Source organism: Tigriopus californicus, chromosome 11 (assembly GCF_007210705.1).
Source record: "Tigriopus californicus strain San Diego chromosome 11, Tcal_SD_v2.1, whole genome shotgun sequence".
NCBI classification, from domain to species: domain Eukaryota; kingdom Metazoa; phylum Arthropoda; class Copepoda; order Harpacticoida; family Harpacticidae; genus Tigriopus; species Tigriopus californicus.
In genome coordinates, this window is record NC_081450.1 from 15,400,025 (window position 1) to 15,415,973 (window position 15,949).

The 15,949-nt window shown below is 39.9% G+C and overlaps 2 protein-coding genes across 2 annotated transcripts; both read left to right on the forward strand.

Annotated features, from left to right (window-relative positions):
• The first annotated feature begins 7,807 nt into the window (after window positions 1-7,807).
• Window positions 7,808-10,027, forward strand: LOC131890853 (zinc metalloproteinase nas-1-like). Its single transcript, XM_059240295.1, has 5 exons — window positions 7,808-8,479; window positions 8,542-8,660; window positions 8,731-8,896; window positions 9,570-9,783; window positions 9,856-10,027. Exons 1-5 carry the CDS (start codon window positions 8,099-8,101, stop codon window positions 9,963-9,965), a joined length of 990 nt encoding a protein of 329 aa, XP_059096278.1. The 5' UTR covers window positions 7,808-8,098; the 3' UTR covers window positions 9,966-10,027.
• A 349-nt stretch (window positions 10,028-10,376) lies between these two features.
• Window positions 10,377-14,954, forward strand: LOC131890854 (zinc metalloproteinase nas-1-like). Its single transcript, XM_059240296.1, has 5 exons — window positions 10,377-10,676; window positions 10,802-10,920; window positions 14,133-14,307; window positions 14,407-14,620; window positions 14,741-14,954. The coding sequence occupies exons 1-5, from the start codon at window positions 10,452-10,454 to the stop codon at window positions 14,845-14,847; spliced, it is 840 nt and encodes a 279-aa protein (XP_059096279.1). The 5' UTR covers window positions 10,377-10,451; the 3' UTR covers window positions 14,848-14,954.
• The last annotated feature ends 995 nt before the right edge of the window (window positions 14,955-15,949 follow it).

The window sequence follows — 15,949 nt, forward strand, 5'->3', positions numbered from 1 at the left end:
TAAATCAAGTTTAGACGGACCAAGCACGACGTCATCACTGGACAGAGACCGTAGGGTGGGGGAAACGTAACTTGCATCCAGACAAACCGAATGCATTTTTCTTCACACAAGTTGGACTTTAGTTAACTCAAAAGGCGCTCGCCAATTTTGACCTCAATCTAACGTCTGTGTCAAAAGCAATGAGGTCCTGAAACTCAGTACAACGTGGGCAGAAAATGACTTGCTTAGCACCACCTTGGTAAGATCTTACCAATATGGTGCTAGCTCATTCAATTTGGGCCCTCCCTGGTCCGAGTTTTAAATGCTCATAACTTTTGACACAGACGTTCGATTGAGATCAAAACTGACCATTGCTTTCAGAGGCTGTAATTGAGTCAACTCATGTAAAGAGAAATGCATTTGATTGATTGGAATTGGAAATACTCATTTTCCCCCAACCCCGTTACTGTCCAGTGGTGAAGTCGTCCTTGGACGGACGAACCGAGAGAGATAGGTTGAGTGGTATCAATTTGGATTTCTTTCGAGCACGTTTTCATGGTTTTTCTGTCGTTGAGGGTGTCGTTAGGGGTGTTGAAGGAACTTTCAGCATACACTATCCGTTACTGATAATCAGGTCACAATAGTCAATGATTATTCCTTGAATTTTGATCAAGTTCAATGAAATGCCTAAAGCTGCTCAAGCAGCAAATGAGACAAGCACAACTAAGATTCATGGCTCTTTTCTCTTTTCGAAGTTATAGCATCAAAAAGAATTGGTTCAGTATTACAAAACTGACAAGTAGACTCCAACGAAAAATGTTAGTTGTTCTTTTGTCGAGCAGAAATTCTTCCCAATGCCTCGGTCCAGTTCTTTTGCAAATCCGAAACGTCAAACTTCTGGAATTTCTACTCAACGTGAAAGTAACATATTTTGTCGGAATCTACTGATAAGGAAATGGCATGTCAAAATAGCAAAAAATCCGAAAGAAAACTCCATGGAGTCTTTATTTGCGCATTTCAATATCAAACTTTCCAATATCAATCTTTGGCTCTACCGTGTACCGGGGGTTGAAAGGTTTGAAGAAAAACATGGGCTTTATACTCTATATTTGTACTATTTGTCTGGTGGTGGCCATGCGACATCACTGTTTTTGTCTCATCCTAGGGTGATTAATCGGACTTTGTAAACTTCACATCAGTCCAATGCTTGCCGTGATTGAATCTACGATTGACCATTAGCTGCATCCTGCCGATTCATTGAGATTTCAATTTCATCGAGGAACGACTCTTAAAGGTTGAACACGAAAAAATCCGGACATCAAAACCGGTTTATTGTGCAGTCTGTGCAGTTTATTTTACGAAACTTGAATAAAAAATAGTCGAGAACAAAGGCAATTTTAGGTAATAAGGGTATCAAGCAGAATTTTCCTGATCTTTAAAGGCCAAAGACCTAACCTTACTCCTGGACCGAGCCATTAGCTTCTGCACAAAGTCAGGAATCGACCTTTCTGACTGCCCACTACCATTTCATTTTGAATTCTTCTTTAGTTTTGACAGCCAAGTTTGTTTGTTTCAAGATCCCCTTCACAATTGACCAATATTCTTCGATTGGACGAAATTCTGGAGCATTGGCTGGATTCCATTTTTTGGTTACAATATTGATACAATTTTGTTCATACCACGCCAATGTGGACTTAGCATAGATACATCGGGCCAAAACAACACATCTAAATTGTGCTCCTTAATGAAGGGCAACAATCTTTTTCGGAGGCGTTCTTTGATATAAATTTCTTGATGAATTGTGCCAGTGGTGACGAAAGTGGCACTTTTTTTTACCGCAAGAGCAAATAGCCTGCCAAACAAGGATGTTTTCGGATATTTTGATCTTTTCAGCTTGAACTCTTGCAGGGTAGCTTGCCTATTGGTTGCAATGTAAAATTCTTGCACAGGAATTTGGGAAAAGTCCCCTTTACAATATGTTTCATCATCCATTATGACACATTGAAAATTTGTCAGCAAAATGGCGTACAAGTTTTTGAACGGCTTTTAACAGCGAGGTTTTGTTGACGATTGCGATCTGGTGCCACCTAAGCCTTAATCCAAGGACACTAAAGCAAGGAAACGCCACTTTTTTGGGATCACCAAACCTTTCACGCCAAGTAAGGCCTAAACTTCTGCTGCTGAAATTTTTAAATGTCAATTTTTGGCATAAATGTTGCACAAAATATGTGACTGATATCGTTCTCGTAACCATTGATGGTATGTGCTTCAAACTAGGCATATAAATATACTTAAAATGACTTTAAACATGTCTTAAAGTGCAATAACTGAAAAGTGCTTTTTCGATTTTCTTGATAAAGCAAGAATTTGCTCTAAACACAATTAGTCAATACTCTTTTGCTAATAATATTATTTGTAGAAAATTGTTTCAGAAACATATTGACCAAATTTCAAGTAATTTGACGCGTTTGTTATGAAACTTTGGCTCTCACTCTAGGAATGGCCCTCAATCCAAAAGTAGACATACTGTAACTATTGTTCTTTAAATTCATATGGATGCTTCACAACTATGGAATAATGATTTTAAGAGATGTGGCACCTGTTTTATTGGACTATTTAGGTATTTTGGATGCTTTTGCAAGAAAAACAATTTATTGGAGTCCAAAGTTAAAATTGAGATCTAGTCTGCTGTACTTTGGTATTACTCTGTGCCCCTTTAATAATGCCTGCCTTTTATTCAAACTTCCTAATAAGTAGAAATTTAAACTCTGCAAAAAGATAACTCATTCATCTTTTACCACTGCCTGATGTGTTTTTTTCAAATGTGTGAATTAAGAAAATCATTAATTGTCCATCCCAGATATTTAATATGTTAACATTTAAGTACATGCACTTTTATTGCTTATTCCATACATTTCTTTTACATTTTGTCAGTGTAAGTAAGACATCAATTAATAACGTGATTCTTGTTGATTTTCTATCTATGCGTGTTTTTGAGCCAATTTGACGCAATATTTCACTGATTAGAAAGACAATTTGATTATTTTTGATTAATTTGATGTTCATGAGTATTTCATTTATTCTTCTGACTTTCAAAATTGATTCAAAAATATTCAGTTTATGGACGTAGTTGTATATCAAGGAGATCATTATTTAATTAAAAACACTTAAACGTACAATGTAGTAAGGATAATCTTTTTTATTGAGACTAGAGTTACTGTCTTGATTCAACGCAATGGCCTAACTTGGCGGTCAGTGGAAAACCGTGTCGTTCCTTCTCTTTAGAGTCCCGGCTTAATCCTGACCTTTTCTTCCCTTTCTGAACATAAGACTGGGATTTTTTTACTTTCTTGGCCAAATCTTCTTGAAGAATTGAACGACTTTCAAGTCGCATTTGGGGTCGTATGGATCAGCGTTTCTGCCACTTCCAGGCTTTCTTTTCACGCTTAGATTGGTCTTGAATCCTTTTAAGACGTCTGATACCGTTGATTTTGGTAAATCAACTTTTTTCGCAAGATTTCTAATGCTTACAATCTTTATGTTTAAGGAATTCGTGCAGGATCAGATTTCGGCGGTCTTCTTCCAAAGCAGCCATTGTCTCGAATATCAGAAAAATCCCTTTTTATAAGCAAAACCATTTTTCGGTAGTAAGCAATAGAGTACCTCAGATGTGTACTAACGTTTTAGTCTAGTCTAATATGGAAGTTAAGAAACGTTTTCGATGTCCGATTCTTTACGTGTTCAACCTTTAGGTACTTTTTAGAAAATCAAGAAAAGCTCCTTTGGTGGCTTCTTCGACCTTTCAAGTTCCAATCTTGCAATTTCCTGGCTTTTATTCACCACCAATGCACAGTAGTCCTGTGTGTGTGTGTGCCTTTGTCATAGGTTGTCCTTGACGATTCAAGATGAAATGGGAATTCGGTCGCAGTCTTAGCTAGTTTCGATCACAATGAGAATGGTACATTCTTTTCTGGTTTGTTTTTACAAGTAGAACGACTGACTGGAATGACTCATTTTTATCATAAACGAATCACTTTAAGCAACAGAATAGTCGTGGATGAATGCGAAGTCTTTTCAAAATACAATGTTGATAAGATTTCAAATTTCGGCGTCTCTGTTAAGGTTCATCCTTGGTCAAGTCGAGCTTCAAAATATGGCCATTTTCCGAGGAATACATGACTTTGTATCCTACAACATACGCTAACTTCGGTCACGCTATTTACTGATATCACATTTCTTTTTCATGAAAATTAGAGAGGATCTGACAGAGCGAAAAAAATGGATATTAAAAAAAAGGGTGAAATAGAAATGGGCACACCAAAAGATAAATTTTCACACCCACAAGAACATACAAGAGATATCATGAGTACACCAAGAATGAAAAGCAGCACGCCAAATGTAGAAAGTGGCACAAGAAATGTGGAAACTAGCAAACGAAAATGAGCTCACAAAAAAATGTGTATAGCGCACCAAAAGTATGAATCGACACATTCAATATAGAAATGGACACACGATATGAAAAGGAAAGCATACCAAAAGAAAAAAGGTAATGCACTCGAACTAAGTACCCGGAAACGGGGTTGAAGCACAACAAACAGGTAAAAGGCATATCATGAAGGTAAAAAGCACATCAAACAGGTAAAAGGCACACCAAAAAAGAGACACAATGAAATATAAAGCTAAAAAATATAAAGCTGAGGTGCTTGGGCCATAGGGGTTAGCCTTCCTCAGTCAGTGAAGTCAACCATCACATCGGCCGGGTCAAGTGCCTCAAAACCCCTTCCATCATTTATTACCTTGGTCTGACCCATGTCTAACCACGGAGATACTTAACGACAAGTTTCTGTCTGATCTGGCCAAAGCACTGAGCGGCCCTGTACGTCCTTCTCCAGGGCGCTGATTAATTCGAGAGGTGGAATCTCAGACTAAATTTTTCGAAAACTGGATTATACCCTTTCTGCATTGTTGGAAGCTAGATGATACTTCGAAAAAAAGGACTGGCAACATTTTAGATAGTCAACAGAGCATCCATTAACTGTGCTCTTTCTACAATTAAAGTCCTCCTCCTTGGTTATGTTTTGTATCCACTTATGATCAGTTGGCCAAATCTTCGGTACAGTTTTTCTAGTTTATGTGCTTTTCTGAGTTTTTTGTGCCAAAAATGTTTACTTGGTGTGCCAAATGCTGTTTTTTTGTGTGCTCCTTCTTGTAGCTTTTTATCCATGCGTGTGCCAGTTTGATTATCGGTGTGTTGGTCAAATTTGTTGTTATGCCTTCTTCCGTTTTTACTGTGCACCTTTTTTATGTCACCGAAACAAAACGAAAACAAATTGGAAGTGGATAATGGACGGTGGTTCATCGTGTTTCGACTTGAAGCAAAATATTTGTTTGCATCTTCTTTTTGCACATTCATATTGGAAATCAAATATAGGCTCTTTTGCCAGGCCGCCTGGGTCAACTATTTTTGTGACTTAATTGATTGTTATTATGATTGAGACCAAAAAGGTCAAGGTAAGAATGTAGTGCTCATAAACAATCCATCCGAAAAACTTAAACAAGTCATGTATATTTTCTGTGAAGCAAATTAACAAGTGATTTGCCGATGTGTTGGAAATCTAAGGAATCTCTATCTATGATGACAGAAAAAGAAATATTAGGGTTTATTGATGGAATGCGCAACAGCTAAGCTATAAAATGAAGAAAAAGATGAAGAAAAGAAAATGCAGAACAGCCAAAAGGTAACTAACCCGGAATCAGGTAAAGAGTTGGGCACGGACAGAACATCATCAACAAATACACTCCACAAGAAGAAGGGCCAAGGCTACAAGAGAATCTCAAGACCATTGGACCTGCCANGTTTTCGGTTGTTCCGTTGCTTCAATGAACGCCAATATGGGGAAAATGCTCCTTGCTGCTTGCTTGGGTCGCTTCTGAGTAATCCCTGATCGGATTGCAAGGGCTTCGATGTATGTATACGTACATTTTGTGGAGTAAAACCCTCCAATGCCTCTTGGAGAAGGTCCAGATGAGAACTGGCCATTGTTGGGGCTACTGTTTCCAAGAACACAAGAACACCATATCAAGAACGATCTGAACAATTCGACACTGAGCTCGAAGGCCAAGAAAAAACCCGTTTCTGTAGGCTAGACATGCTAAGCCTAGAGTGGACATTGTCTAAGGTCGCCTAGACAAGGTTATCGGCCTCTGCAAATCTGGGAATGGTGACACATCGTGTCGATCAAAAGAATAATGCAAATGGAAGACTAATTTACGATATACTAGTTACTAACACTGTGGTCAAATAAGTAGTGAAGGGCAACAGTATTCGATTTTTGGAATACCCCAACGTGAATACAGACTTGAACCCAGTTGAAAACCTGTCACGAGAATCGATGCTGCTAATCAGGAAGAGGATGTCCTGAGATCATTAGCTCAATTGTAGTAGATTACAATGAATGAGTGGCAAAAAAAATTGCCTCCATTGTTGGCAGGAAGTTTGCTGCCCACTCAAACGACAGTGGTTATCTTTGTCAAATGGAACTTACATCAAATATCGATCAAATTTATGCAAACTTTTGAGAAGCAAGATTTTATTTCTCAAGCCAATATTTTCATCACTAGACAAGAATCGAACAGAATATGCATCAAAAGATTAGCTACTACTTTTTCGAAGAGAACAGTGTCCTATTGTCGTGGGAGATGATACATGTCACTTGGCAGCATGTTTGGAATCATTCCGCTCGCTGCACATGCCATGTGAATTCTTTTGGTAGCGCTTTTCACACTGCTTTGGTACATTGAGCATTTAATATACTTTTAGGGTTATCTTTTGATCGACTACAATTTATTTTCTCATTATTGTTGCGATGTCTTTTACATCAGTTTGGTTTATCAATACAGAAATAAGTCGGTTGATGAAAATTTAGGCTATTACCATATCCTTTACAAGTGCTTTGGTAGGAGATAGCATGATATTCGTTTTTTGCACATGAGAGGTGGTCAGCGTCTAAAACCTCTGGAAAACTTATTTTTCCCACCGACCAAGACTTCTTCAATTATAGGATGGGATAAAACTGGGCAGTAGAGAATCAGATGTCTGTGTCAAACAGGTTAAAACGGATCACCATAAGCACCCACTCCACCTTTGATTTATTTTGCAGGCATGAAAAGAAGATGAAAAAGTAGTTTTTAATACTGAAATATTTCAATTGTATTTATCAAAGTTCAATGATTTCAATCACAACTGCTCTGAGTTTATACGTAATTTTTGAAAACTAATACCACTCTTGAGTTCCAGTGAGATGTTTCTATTTTGCAAAACGTTTGAAATATTTCTGTCTATTTTTGAGGCCAAGGAATCACATGTAATGTATTAAGGCATCCAAGTTCAAGCTTCCTCATTTTTGTCAAGCATTGAGGGTAGGGATCTATAGTGTTAAGGAATGAGTCTCAAGTATCCTGTTGTTTATCCAGATATTGTCTAATCCCACCTATCTTCGGTACTCATAATTGCCTTCAAATCTCACCACAATCCATTTAGATCTTCTAATTTGGCTATCAAATCCTCTCCGAAATCAGTCTTTTATCCGGAGAGATCATCAACCCCAAATCCACTATCCATCGAGGTTAGTGCTGGGGCGAGTCCAGCAAAAGTGAGACTCGTGCAAGTCCTTTGATTTTCTGACTTTTTGACGGACTCGCCGAGTTCGGACTCGAGTTCAGAGGAGGACTCGAGTCTTTTCCTTGACTCAAGTGAAACAAAAAGACACGTTGTTTTTACTGAGCTAAAACAATGCTTATGACATTATCATTCAAGAGCTGCTTTCTTAGGTGGTCAATTCATAACGAACAAAAGCCCGTTTTCTGTCACAATTTGTAGAAAAATACGAAGAAGCATTTTTTTGACGTGTCCGGACTCGATTCAGGCCAATTACTCCAAATTTGAGTAAAAGACTCGAGTGCACTCGGACTCGAGTCTGGATTCGCCCCAACACTAATCAAGACATTAGCCTCTCGTATAGCAACAAAATTTCAATGTCTTTGCCCTTCAGCGGACCAATCCAATGATTGAGGAGTCCGACGATGGGTCAGCTTAGGATGTCAATGACCCTGCAGAGACATGTCGTACACTCCCAGCGCAGAACGCTTTGACAGCTCCAAATTTGACCTGTCTGCCAATTGCTTCTACGACGTAGCTTTGAAGCTCGGAAGCTCTTTCCTATTCCCAAAACCGATCAGTCGTTGGATTCCTCTGGATAAGGATCATCCTCCATTCAACATGACTTCGAACACTTCACTGTTGGTTGTGGCTCTCTTGATTGGATCATCGAGTTTGATCCGAGCTGAAGTGGAGCATGCCAATCCTCGTCACCTCACCGAGGAGGACTTCAAAATTGCTGACACCTTAGACGACGAAGCGTTGTGGGAAAGTCTGGATGAAAAGTTCAAGACGACTGGAGGGCCTTTAAACACTGTTTACAATGGTACCCAATATAAAAGCGTAAGTTGTTACACTAGAAAGGCTTTTAAGAGCTCGTTTCATCCTTATGCTCTCTTTTTTAGTTGTGGGGAATTTGGAAAGACAACACGGTTCCGTATCAAATCATTGGAGACTTCAGCTCCAATGATCGAGCTGCCATCGCCAAGGCCATTCAATATCTTGAAAGGGAGACCTGCGTGAGGTAAAAAGAGATCTTGTCTCCAAGGTCCAGCAAGTTATCATTAAAACACACTTTTTGCTTCAATGTCCAGATTCCGACCCACTGAGAATTCAAACTCTCTACCGAGAATGGACATTAAGGCGGCGAATTTGGGCGGTTTTTGTTATGCCGTGTGGAACACTGGGGGTGGAGTCTCCGCAACCGTGAATCTCTCTCCCAACAGCGCTTGCACTATGCCCAGAACGATTCTTCACGAGGTAATACACAGACCACTCATATGTCGCAGTAATTATCAATTGGCGAGGGATGTGCCAAGTGAACGTTTTGTTATTGCCGTGACTAAAGTCAAGGGTAGAGACGCAATGCAAAATGCAAGTGAAATTCTTTCAAGTGGTTTTATTTTTAGTGACTTGGATAAATTCAAATTATCCGCTTTGATGATGTAACTTAAAATTTGAACCATTATTAGATCGCCTGTTCCATGAGGAAAGTAACAAGTTATCCCACTTGCATTCTGACTGAGGAATCTAGCCATAATTGTTTCCCCAAAACATGTATTTTAGCTCAACCAGTAGCTTTGAGTTTGTCTTTTTTCGCTCTCTTAAGCTGAATCTATTCCCATGACAATATTTTGTTTCAATAAATGAGTCAAAATTGACTTCCTTTTTTGACAATTTTCTACCTTTATCCCGAGGCCAGCTCACGATGTAATTTTTATTCGAACTTCAGCTGACATTGTTCCCTAAAAAAGACTTCCCCGTCCCTATGCTAAATCTAGACGTCTCTTGCAATTTTTCTTTTCATAACCTATGCCTCATCTTGCGACCCTGAACACGAGATTCAATCGCAATTTGTTCTCTCTCTTGCCAGTGCTTTAACAGTTCCAAAGTTCCAATGAGTGTTTCAATCGTTTAGAAATGTCTTTTCTAGATTCTTCACGGATTCTCTTGGTATCATACCCACAAACGTCCGGATCGCGACGCCCACGTCAAAGTTCTTTGGGACAATGTGCTGGGTAGTAAAAGGGATGAGTTCTCGATTTGCTCGGGGTGTTGCTGCAAGACCTGGGACACGCCCTACGATTGTGACAGTGTTATGCATTACGCTCAGGATCAAATGTCCAGCAATGGGAAAGATACTTTGGGTAAGCGGCAGTCGAGCAATCATGTTCTTTTGATTCATGTCATATAATGATAACAATGGCTTGTGATTTTAGCCCCCGTCTCGGGCAGCTGTCAATTACTCCCGTTTTCCCGGTGGAACCACAAAACGCCCTATTTGTCCAGTGAGGACATGAAATTCTTGCGGCGTCAATACACTTGCTGATATGTTGCAAGAATGCAAGCACTCCAGGATAATGTGTTTAATAAACATAAAGAAAGACGTCACCATGCTTTTCAAAACATTTCGCCCAGGCTATGTTACAAGCTTATTTGGACCAAAAAAGACTTTCCATTTTTGCTGGTTGCTCTCAAGGTGATTTGAAACCATCGTCAGGATCTCCCGGGTGGGCCGGATTTCTAATGGATGAGGAAATAAACTGAAGACCTTCTCGCCATAAATCATTCGAATGGGTTCTCTTTCTCCTTGTTCGCCTGAAGCCCACGTAGGAGCCGAAGATTTGTTACCTTTTCAACTTGGAGCAAACTGACCTTGACTGAAGTGGAACGACACATAATTCAATATTTGAACAGGGCAATTGCTTTATCATTGCCTATGTGTAGCTTGTGTTGAAACAGCGTAGTTCAGTAGATCAACCTGCGTTTGCGAGTACACTCTTGCCCCAGTTAATTATCCGAGAGCACAAGGGCAATGAGGATCCCTAATTTGGCGTTACTCCTGGTCATCGAACTCTTTGGAGTTCGTGGAGCCAGGATGGTCTCTGGAGACTCTGGCGGTGATTTTCAGTTTCTTACCGAAGAGAACTTTGCCCGTGGTCGAACTTTGGACGTCCGCGCTCTAATGGCCCAGATTAAGGAGATCCAACCCTTCCAAGAGCCCGTGTTCAATTTCACTAATGGAGCTGAAGAGAAATCGGTGAAGCATTCTGAGTGGACTAATCAAGCTGGAACAGCTACTATCACACTGGACTGGTCCTAATGATTTGCTCTTTCTTTCTTCTTGTTGTACGCACATGATTGGACTACTATGTACGTACGTAGGTATGGGCAATTTGGCCCAACGGAGAGATCCCTTACACCATTCAAGGAGAATTCAGCCGCACAGATTTGGACGCTATTGCAGCCTCTTTTGAGTACATTGAACACAACTCTTGCGTAAAGTGAGTACTAGCATACTTAAGTCTGAATCAAAACATATTTCCAATATCGCTGAGTCACGGGATTATCCAAAGCCCATTAGGTTATCTAACAACGAAGAGCTTGAGAAAAAGTTACTGTCACGAATCCCAGTAAGTTTGTGATAAATGAAAAATGCAATGCACGCTTAGAAGTAGTCGTCAATGACGAATGGAATTGTTCCTCTTAATGAAAATTTTGAAAATCAGTATGCTTGTTTTTATTTTTGTGGACTTCCATACCGCTGTGGGGGAACAGGATCCCCAGCAGTTCAAGACGGAAAAAGGTACGCTCGTATCAATCTTACCTGATTTTACATTCATATAATATTTAATCCACCAACGAATTGGAGTTGGTGGATCTGGATAGGCCTTGAATGTAGGATTGATCAGGTATTTTGATCAAAAAATTGAAGGATGCTACTGGATCAGCACCAACATGCTCCCTACGGATGTTTGAGGGCAGCAAATTGAACAATGAAACTGAAAGCTGTAAAACCCACAGTTGTACGGATATATCAAAGACACACGATTTGATGAGGAATGGTTCAAATCAATGTACCTTTGAGAACATCTAACAATCGGTTGGAGATGGTGGGCACGGCCAGCCCTTGGCTTTATGTATATTGGCGTTTCAAACTCAGAGTCATATAGCGAAAAGCGCAAGGTGAAAAATTCATTGCCCTAACCCTACTGGTGTCTGCTTCGGATCTGATCAAACTCGGGCTTTTTATCTATATGCATACAGCTCGCTTTTACTCAATTTCTGAGCCGTTATGTTCGTCATCGTCATGAAGTTATCTTTTTTTTCTTAAATGCCTTATACTACAGCTGTACATCGGATCTGATAAGGTATATTTTGTAATCCGAATGCGATCCAAAACTTTCCGTACGATCTGATCTGAATTCGAAAAATGTAACTCAATCTGAATCCGAAACCAAATGCGAGAAAGTTTGACCAAATCCGACTTTTATTCAAAACTTGTTGTCAAATCCTATGCAAAGCCGAAAACTTTCAATTGAATCAATTTGCTATTAAAATGATTATTGGCTATTCAGCCTGGTGCAAAATAGGTCTCAACTAATGTATCCAAAGTGAGGTATTTGACGAATACTTTTGAATTGCGATAGTTATACTATAATATTTTATAACTGTGTATGTACAATAACACATTTTTAGTGGTTGAATTTGATATTTCAAGAGACTAAATTTTATTTTTCAGCCCGATAAACTTATCCAAGGCTGCAGATTACTCGATCCGTTTATTCTTTATTGCACTTCAAGATCTTTTTTTCCGTATGTGTAGTTTTTTGGGGGGACTTCCTTACCGCTACTGGGATTAGAATCCCAGCAGTTCAAGACGAGAAACTTATTCATTTTACTTAACTTTAATTCATCAATATTAATTGATCGACCAACGAATTAGAGTTGGCTGATCTGGCTAACAGCTTTTCAATCAATAATATGGTATTAAACAGTACTTCTATCCATTGTGTGCTGCTCCAGTGGATTTCAATTCATTTTAGTTTTGAGTATTGTAAAAGGATCTGCTTTCAAAAAAATAGCCTTATCTGACAGTTTGGATTGAGTTTTGGATCCGACTTGTCCGTCCCACAATCCGAATCTGAACAAAAAGACCAATTTGATCCGAATCAGAAAAAAAGTCACCCAATCTCATTCACATCCGAACGCACAAGGCCATGCTTTGGACCAGTTTTAGATAACAAAATTCTGGTCAAGGGCCAACCATATCCGGCATATTTAATTCTTTGTTGGGACAGAGATATTATTAGACAATAGAATAAAATTAGAACTTGGAATATGTAATTCAGTATTGTAGGAGATTGTATCTCCATTGGTGAGTAATGAATCTAGAAAAGCTGTTCTTTTTTCTTCATCAACATCCACGAATATCTATTCGTACAATAGCGAGACCATTTATGTATTCAAAATCATTTATTACAGACTTTTGATTTCATGACAAACATGGGCATGAACGAAGAAGTGTTTATGAATTACTAAATATGCAAACTTAGTATGGAGTTCATGCGTCAGGGAAAATAATTGTAATTCTGACCAACCACTTTTGTTGCTATTAAGGAATTGGCCCCAATTTACGTATACTTCTTGAAAGCAAAACTTGAATGCAACGAAATTGGCACCAAAAAATACAAGCGCTCTTTCTAGCTATGACGACTTTTTATTGCAACATAGTTACGCGTATGTGCGTCAAATTGTGTATTCAATACGGAGTTGATGATCACCTATTTCATAGTCCAAAGATTCTCGAACATGATTGGAGATCGGTTGTCTTGTGTGTTTTCAGCTCATTGCGCCGAAGATGAGTCTATTGAGATTGACAAGGTTTGTCAATTTGAGCCCTTACATGATCCTGTAGTCACAGATCAAGATGCTTTAGAGGCCATCAAGGACTTAAGGTTTGACACCTCAGTTTCTGATGAGACGCTCATTGATTCTCGGTCCTGTTTTCTCGTGCTTGATGCGTTGCATCTTGGATCAGGGCAAGTTTCCATCTTTACTAAAGTTAGCTCATGTTGTTCCAATTTTTAAAGGAGAAGAAATGTATCTGATCCTGTACGTGTTCAGGAGCATCCATGAGCTATGTCCCAACCCAGGTGTTAGGGTCAATAGTAGTGCAATGAAGTCCACCTCTCTTCTTTTGCGGGCTCCATTATTGTTTCATTTGCTCCCCCTTAACATTCGCAGGGAATACGGAGGCGTTGTTGAGCATATAGCATCTTTTGAGTCAGACTTGGACAGTTTCATTACCAAAATTCCTGATCAGCCCTACATTCAATGACTAACCAGATTCGCCAACTCTGATTCGTTGTTGCTTCAGATTTGTATGAATATAAAATCACGCTAAGTAGAAAAGTATTTCGTTTTGAGGTGCTGGGAATTGAATTGCCAGTAGAGGTTAGGAAGTCCGCAAAAAAGAACAAAAGCAAGAAGGGATAAGGATCAAAGTTCAGGATTTGATGGTTAATGCATGTGCAATGAAGCTCTCACTCAAGAATTTGTCCCATCAAGCTCCTTTACGCGTATCCAATCTTACCAAACCCTCCGCCTACTTCCACACAAACAATCATCCACTTAATCCCAATGACGCTGATATGATAACTAATAAGTCCTATTGACAAATCGGCCACCCTTGACTTGCGTTTGGCCTGTCCAGATTTGTTCCCACCTCGAACACAAACGCTCTTCCCCGAATGGACATTGAAACGTACTATGAGGAATTTGGCATTTGCTACACTCAATGGCAAACCGACGGAGGCACCCAGACCTACGCTCGGGTCCAATTGAGCCCGAGTTCGGCGTGCACGGTTCCTAGAACCATCATCCACGAGGTGAGATGACAACGATGTCAAAGTTAAGAGTTTCGCACGAAATCAACGGATAACTATTTGTGACAACCCGATCTGATACAATGCATTCTCTTCCGATAGATCATGCATGGATTTTCCATGTACCATACCCACACCCGACCCGATCGTGACGATCACATTCGCGTCATGTGGGACAACATAAGTCCCGGCAAGGAGCCCCAATTCGAACCTTGTTCCGGATGTTGTTGCGACACATGGGAAGAGCCCTATGATTGCAGTTCGGTCATGCATTACGCCGCCAATCAGATGAGCTCCAATGGACGAGACACTTTGGGTAAGCGGGTTTTTCCCTTTCTTGGGCGGATTAGAAGGGNGGGGGGGGGGGGGAGGGGCCGGACGGAGGTTGAAGTATTTACTTTCGACGCATCCTTCTTCTGGTTCTTCTGCCTTACAGAGTCCGTGGACGAGAACTGTCAATTGCTGCCCTTCAATGAGTGGAACTTACATCAGCCCTACATGTCGGCCTCAGATGTAGACTTGATTAACCAACAATATTGTTAGATGACGAAGATTTTCGGCCCTTTAATCGGGCGGACAAACGCACGGACGACTCAATGACAACACCCACGTCAAGTGTTCCAAACATGCCAATAACACCGTTCAATCAATCCACTTGTACCAGATCACATACTACGTACATGCACTGTACATACATACATGCCTATACCACAGTAGGAGCTAGATGGTGGTTGCTTCGCTTTAGACGAGCAAACAAAGTCATCGGACACCTTTGGCTGCCTGATCAGCAGTCCCTTAGTATGATGTATTCTCTATTCTCTACTATGTACTAATTCTAAGGTTATTCTGTGCTAAGCAGCAGGAAAATATTTTCGAGTGGTCAGCTTTTGGTCCAACTTGCTACTTGTTCCTTAGCTCTTGGTTGAAGTATGTACTGTATATAAGGTATATGGTTAGGTTTAACTTCAAGTGAGGTTTTGCGATGTTCAGTACAAGATGCATCATTGGTATTTAATTAAAAAGATACAATCATTACCTTAGGTGATGTTTCACCTCAGCGGCAAAGTAGCACGATCAGTTGAGTGATAATTTAGGGACAAGGCACAGGATGTGTTTTTCCAGACCAATTGGTAGAAGTAGTGTGCATACAGCCTGTCCCGAGCAAATAGAGTCGTAATTGAATGTTTCCTGGTCTATTTTTGACTGCACGAAGCGACCTCGACGTTTGTGGCCTCACGTGCAGCCTATCTATTAACAGAACGACCGATTTGAACGTCCCTCACAATCTTAAGGTTCTTCCAGCCATTATTTTCGAGCATCATTAAGGTGTCTCACACTGCAATCCTATTTTTGTCCGAAAATTTTTCAAGACAGGGCGGGTGCTAAATTTTCAAAGCCAAATATATATCTAGAATCACATCGAAAGGAACACCAATTTTGCTGTGAGTACCACGTTGGAAAACATTAGTTCATAGCCAGCCGTTAGCTTTCGTATTGGAATGTGTTGTAGCAGTCAATTTTAGTCAATGTAATTTTTTAAACAAATTGAAGCCAGGCATACCGTGGCCCAGGATCCTTTCTTGGAGATCTTATTTTAGGTCATAATCTTGTTGCTCTAGCAATTCATCATGGCCTCCTGGCCTGA

Coding starts and splice junctions, on each gene's coding strand:
- LOC131890853 (XM_059240295.1), top strand. CDS start 8,099: ATGTCGTACACTCCCAGCGCAGAACGCTTTGACAGCTCCAAATTTGAC. Junction 8,480..8,541: donor ATGGTACCCAATATAAAAGC/GTAAGTTGTTAC, acceptor TCTCTTTTTTAG/TTGTGGGGAATTTGGAAAGA. Junction 8,661..8,730: donor GAAAGGGAGACCTGCGTGAG/GTAAAAAGAGAT, acceptor TTCAATGTCCAG/ATTCCGACCCACTGAGAATT.
- LOC131890854 (XM_059240296.1), top strand. CDS start 10,452: ATGAGGATCCCTAATTTGGCGTTACTCCTGGTCATCGAACTCTTTGGA. Junction 14,308..14,406: donor CTAGAACCATCATCCACGAG/GTGAGATGACAA, acceptor CTCTTCCGATAG/ATCATGCATGGATTTTCCAT. Junction 14,621..14,740: donor CAATGGACGAGACACTTTGG/GTAAGCGGGTTT, acceptor TCTGCCTTACAG/AGTCCGTGGACGAGAACTGT.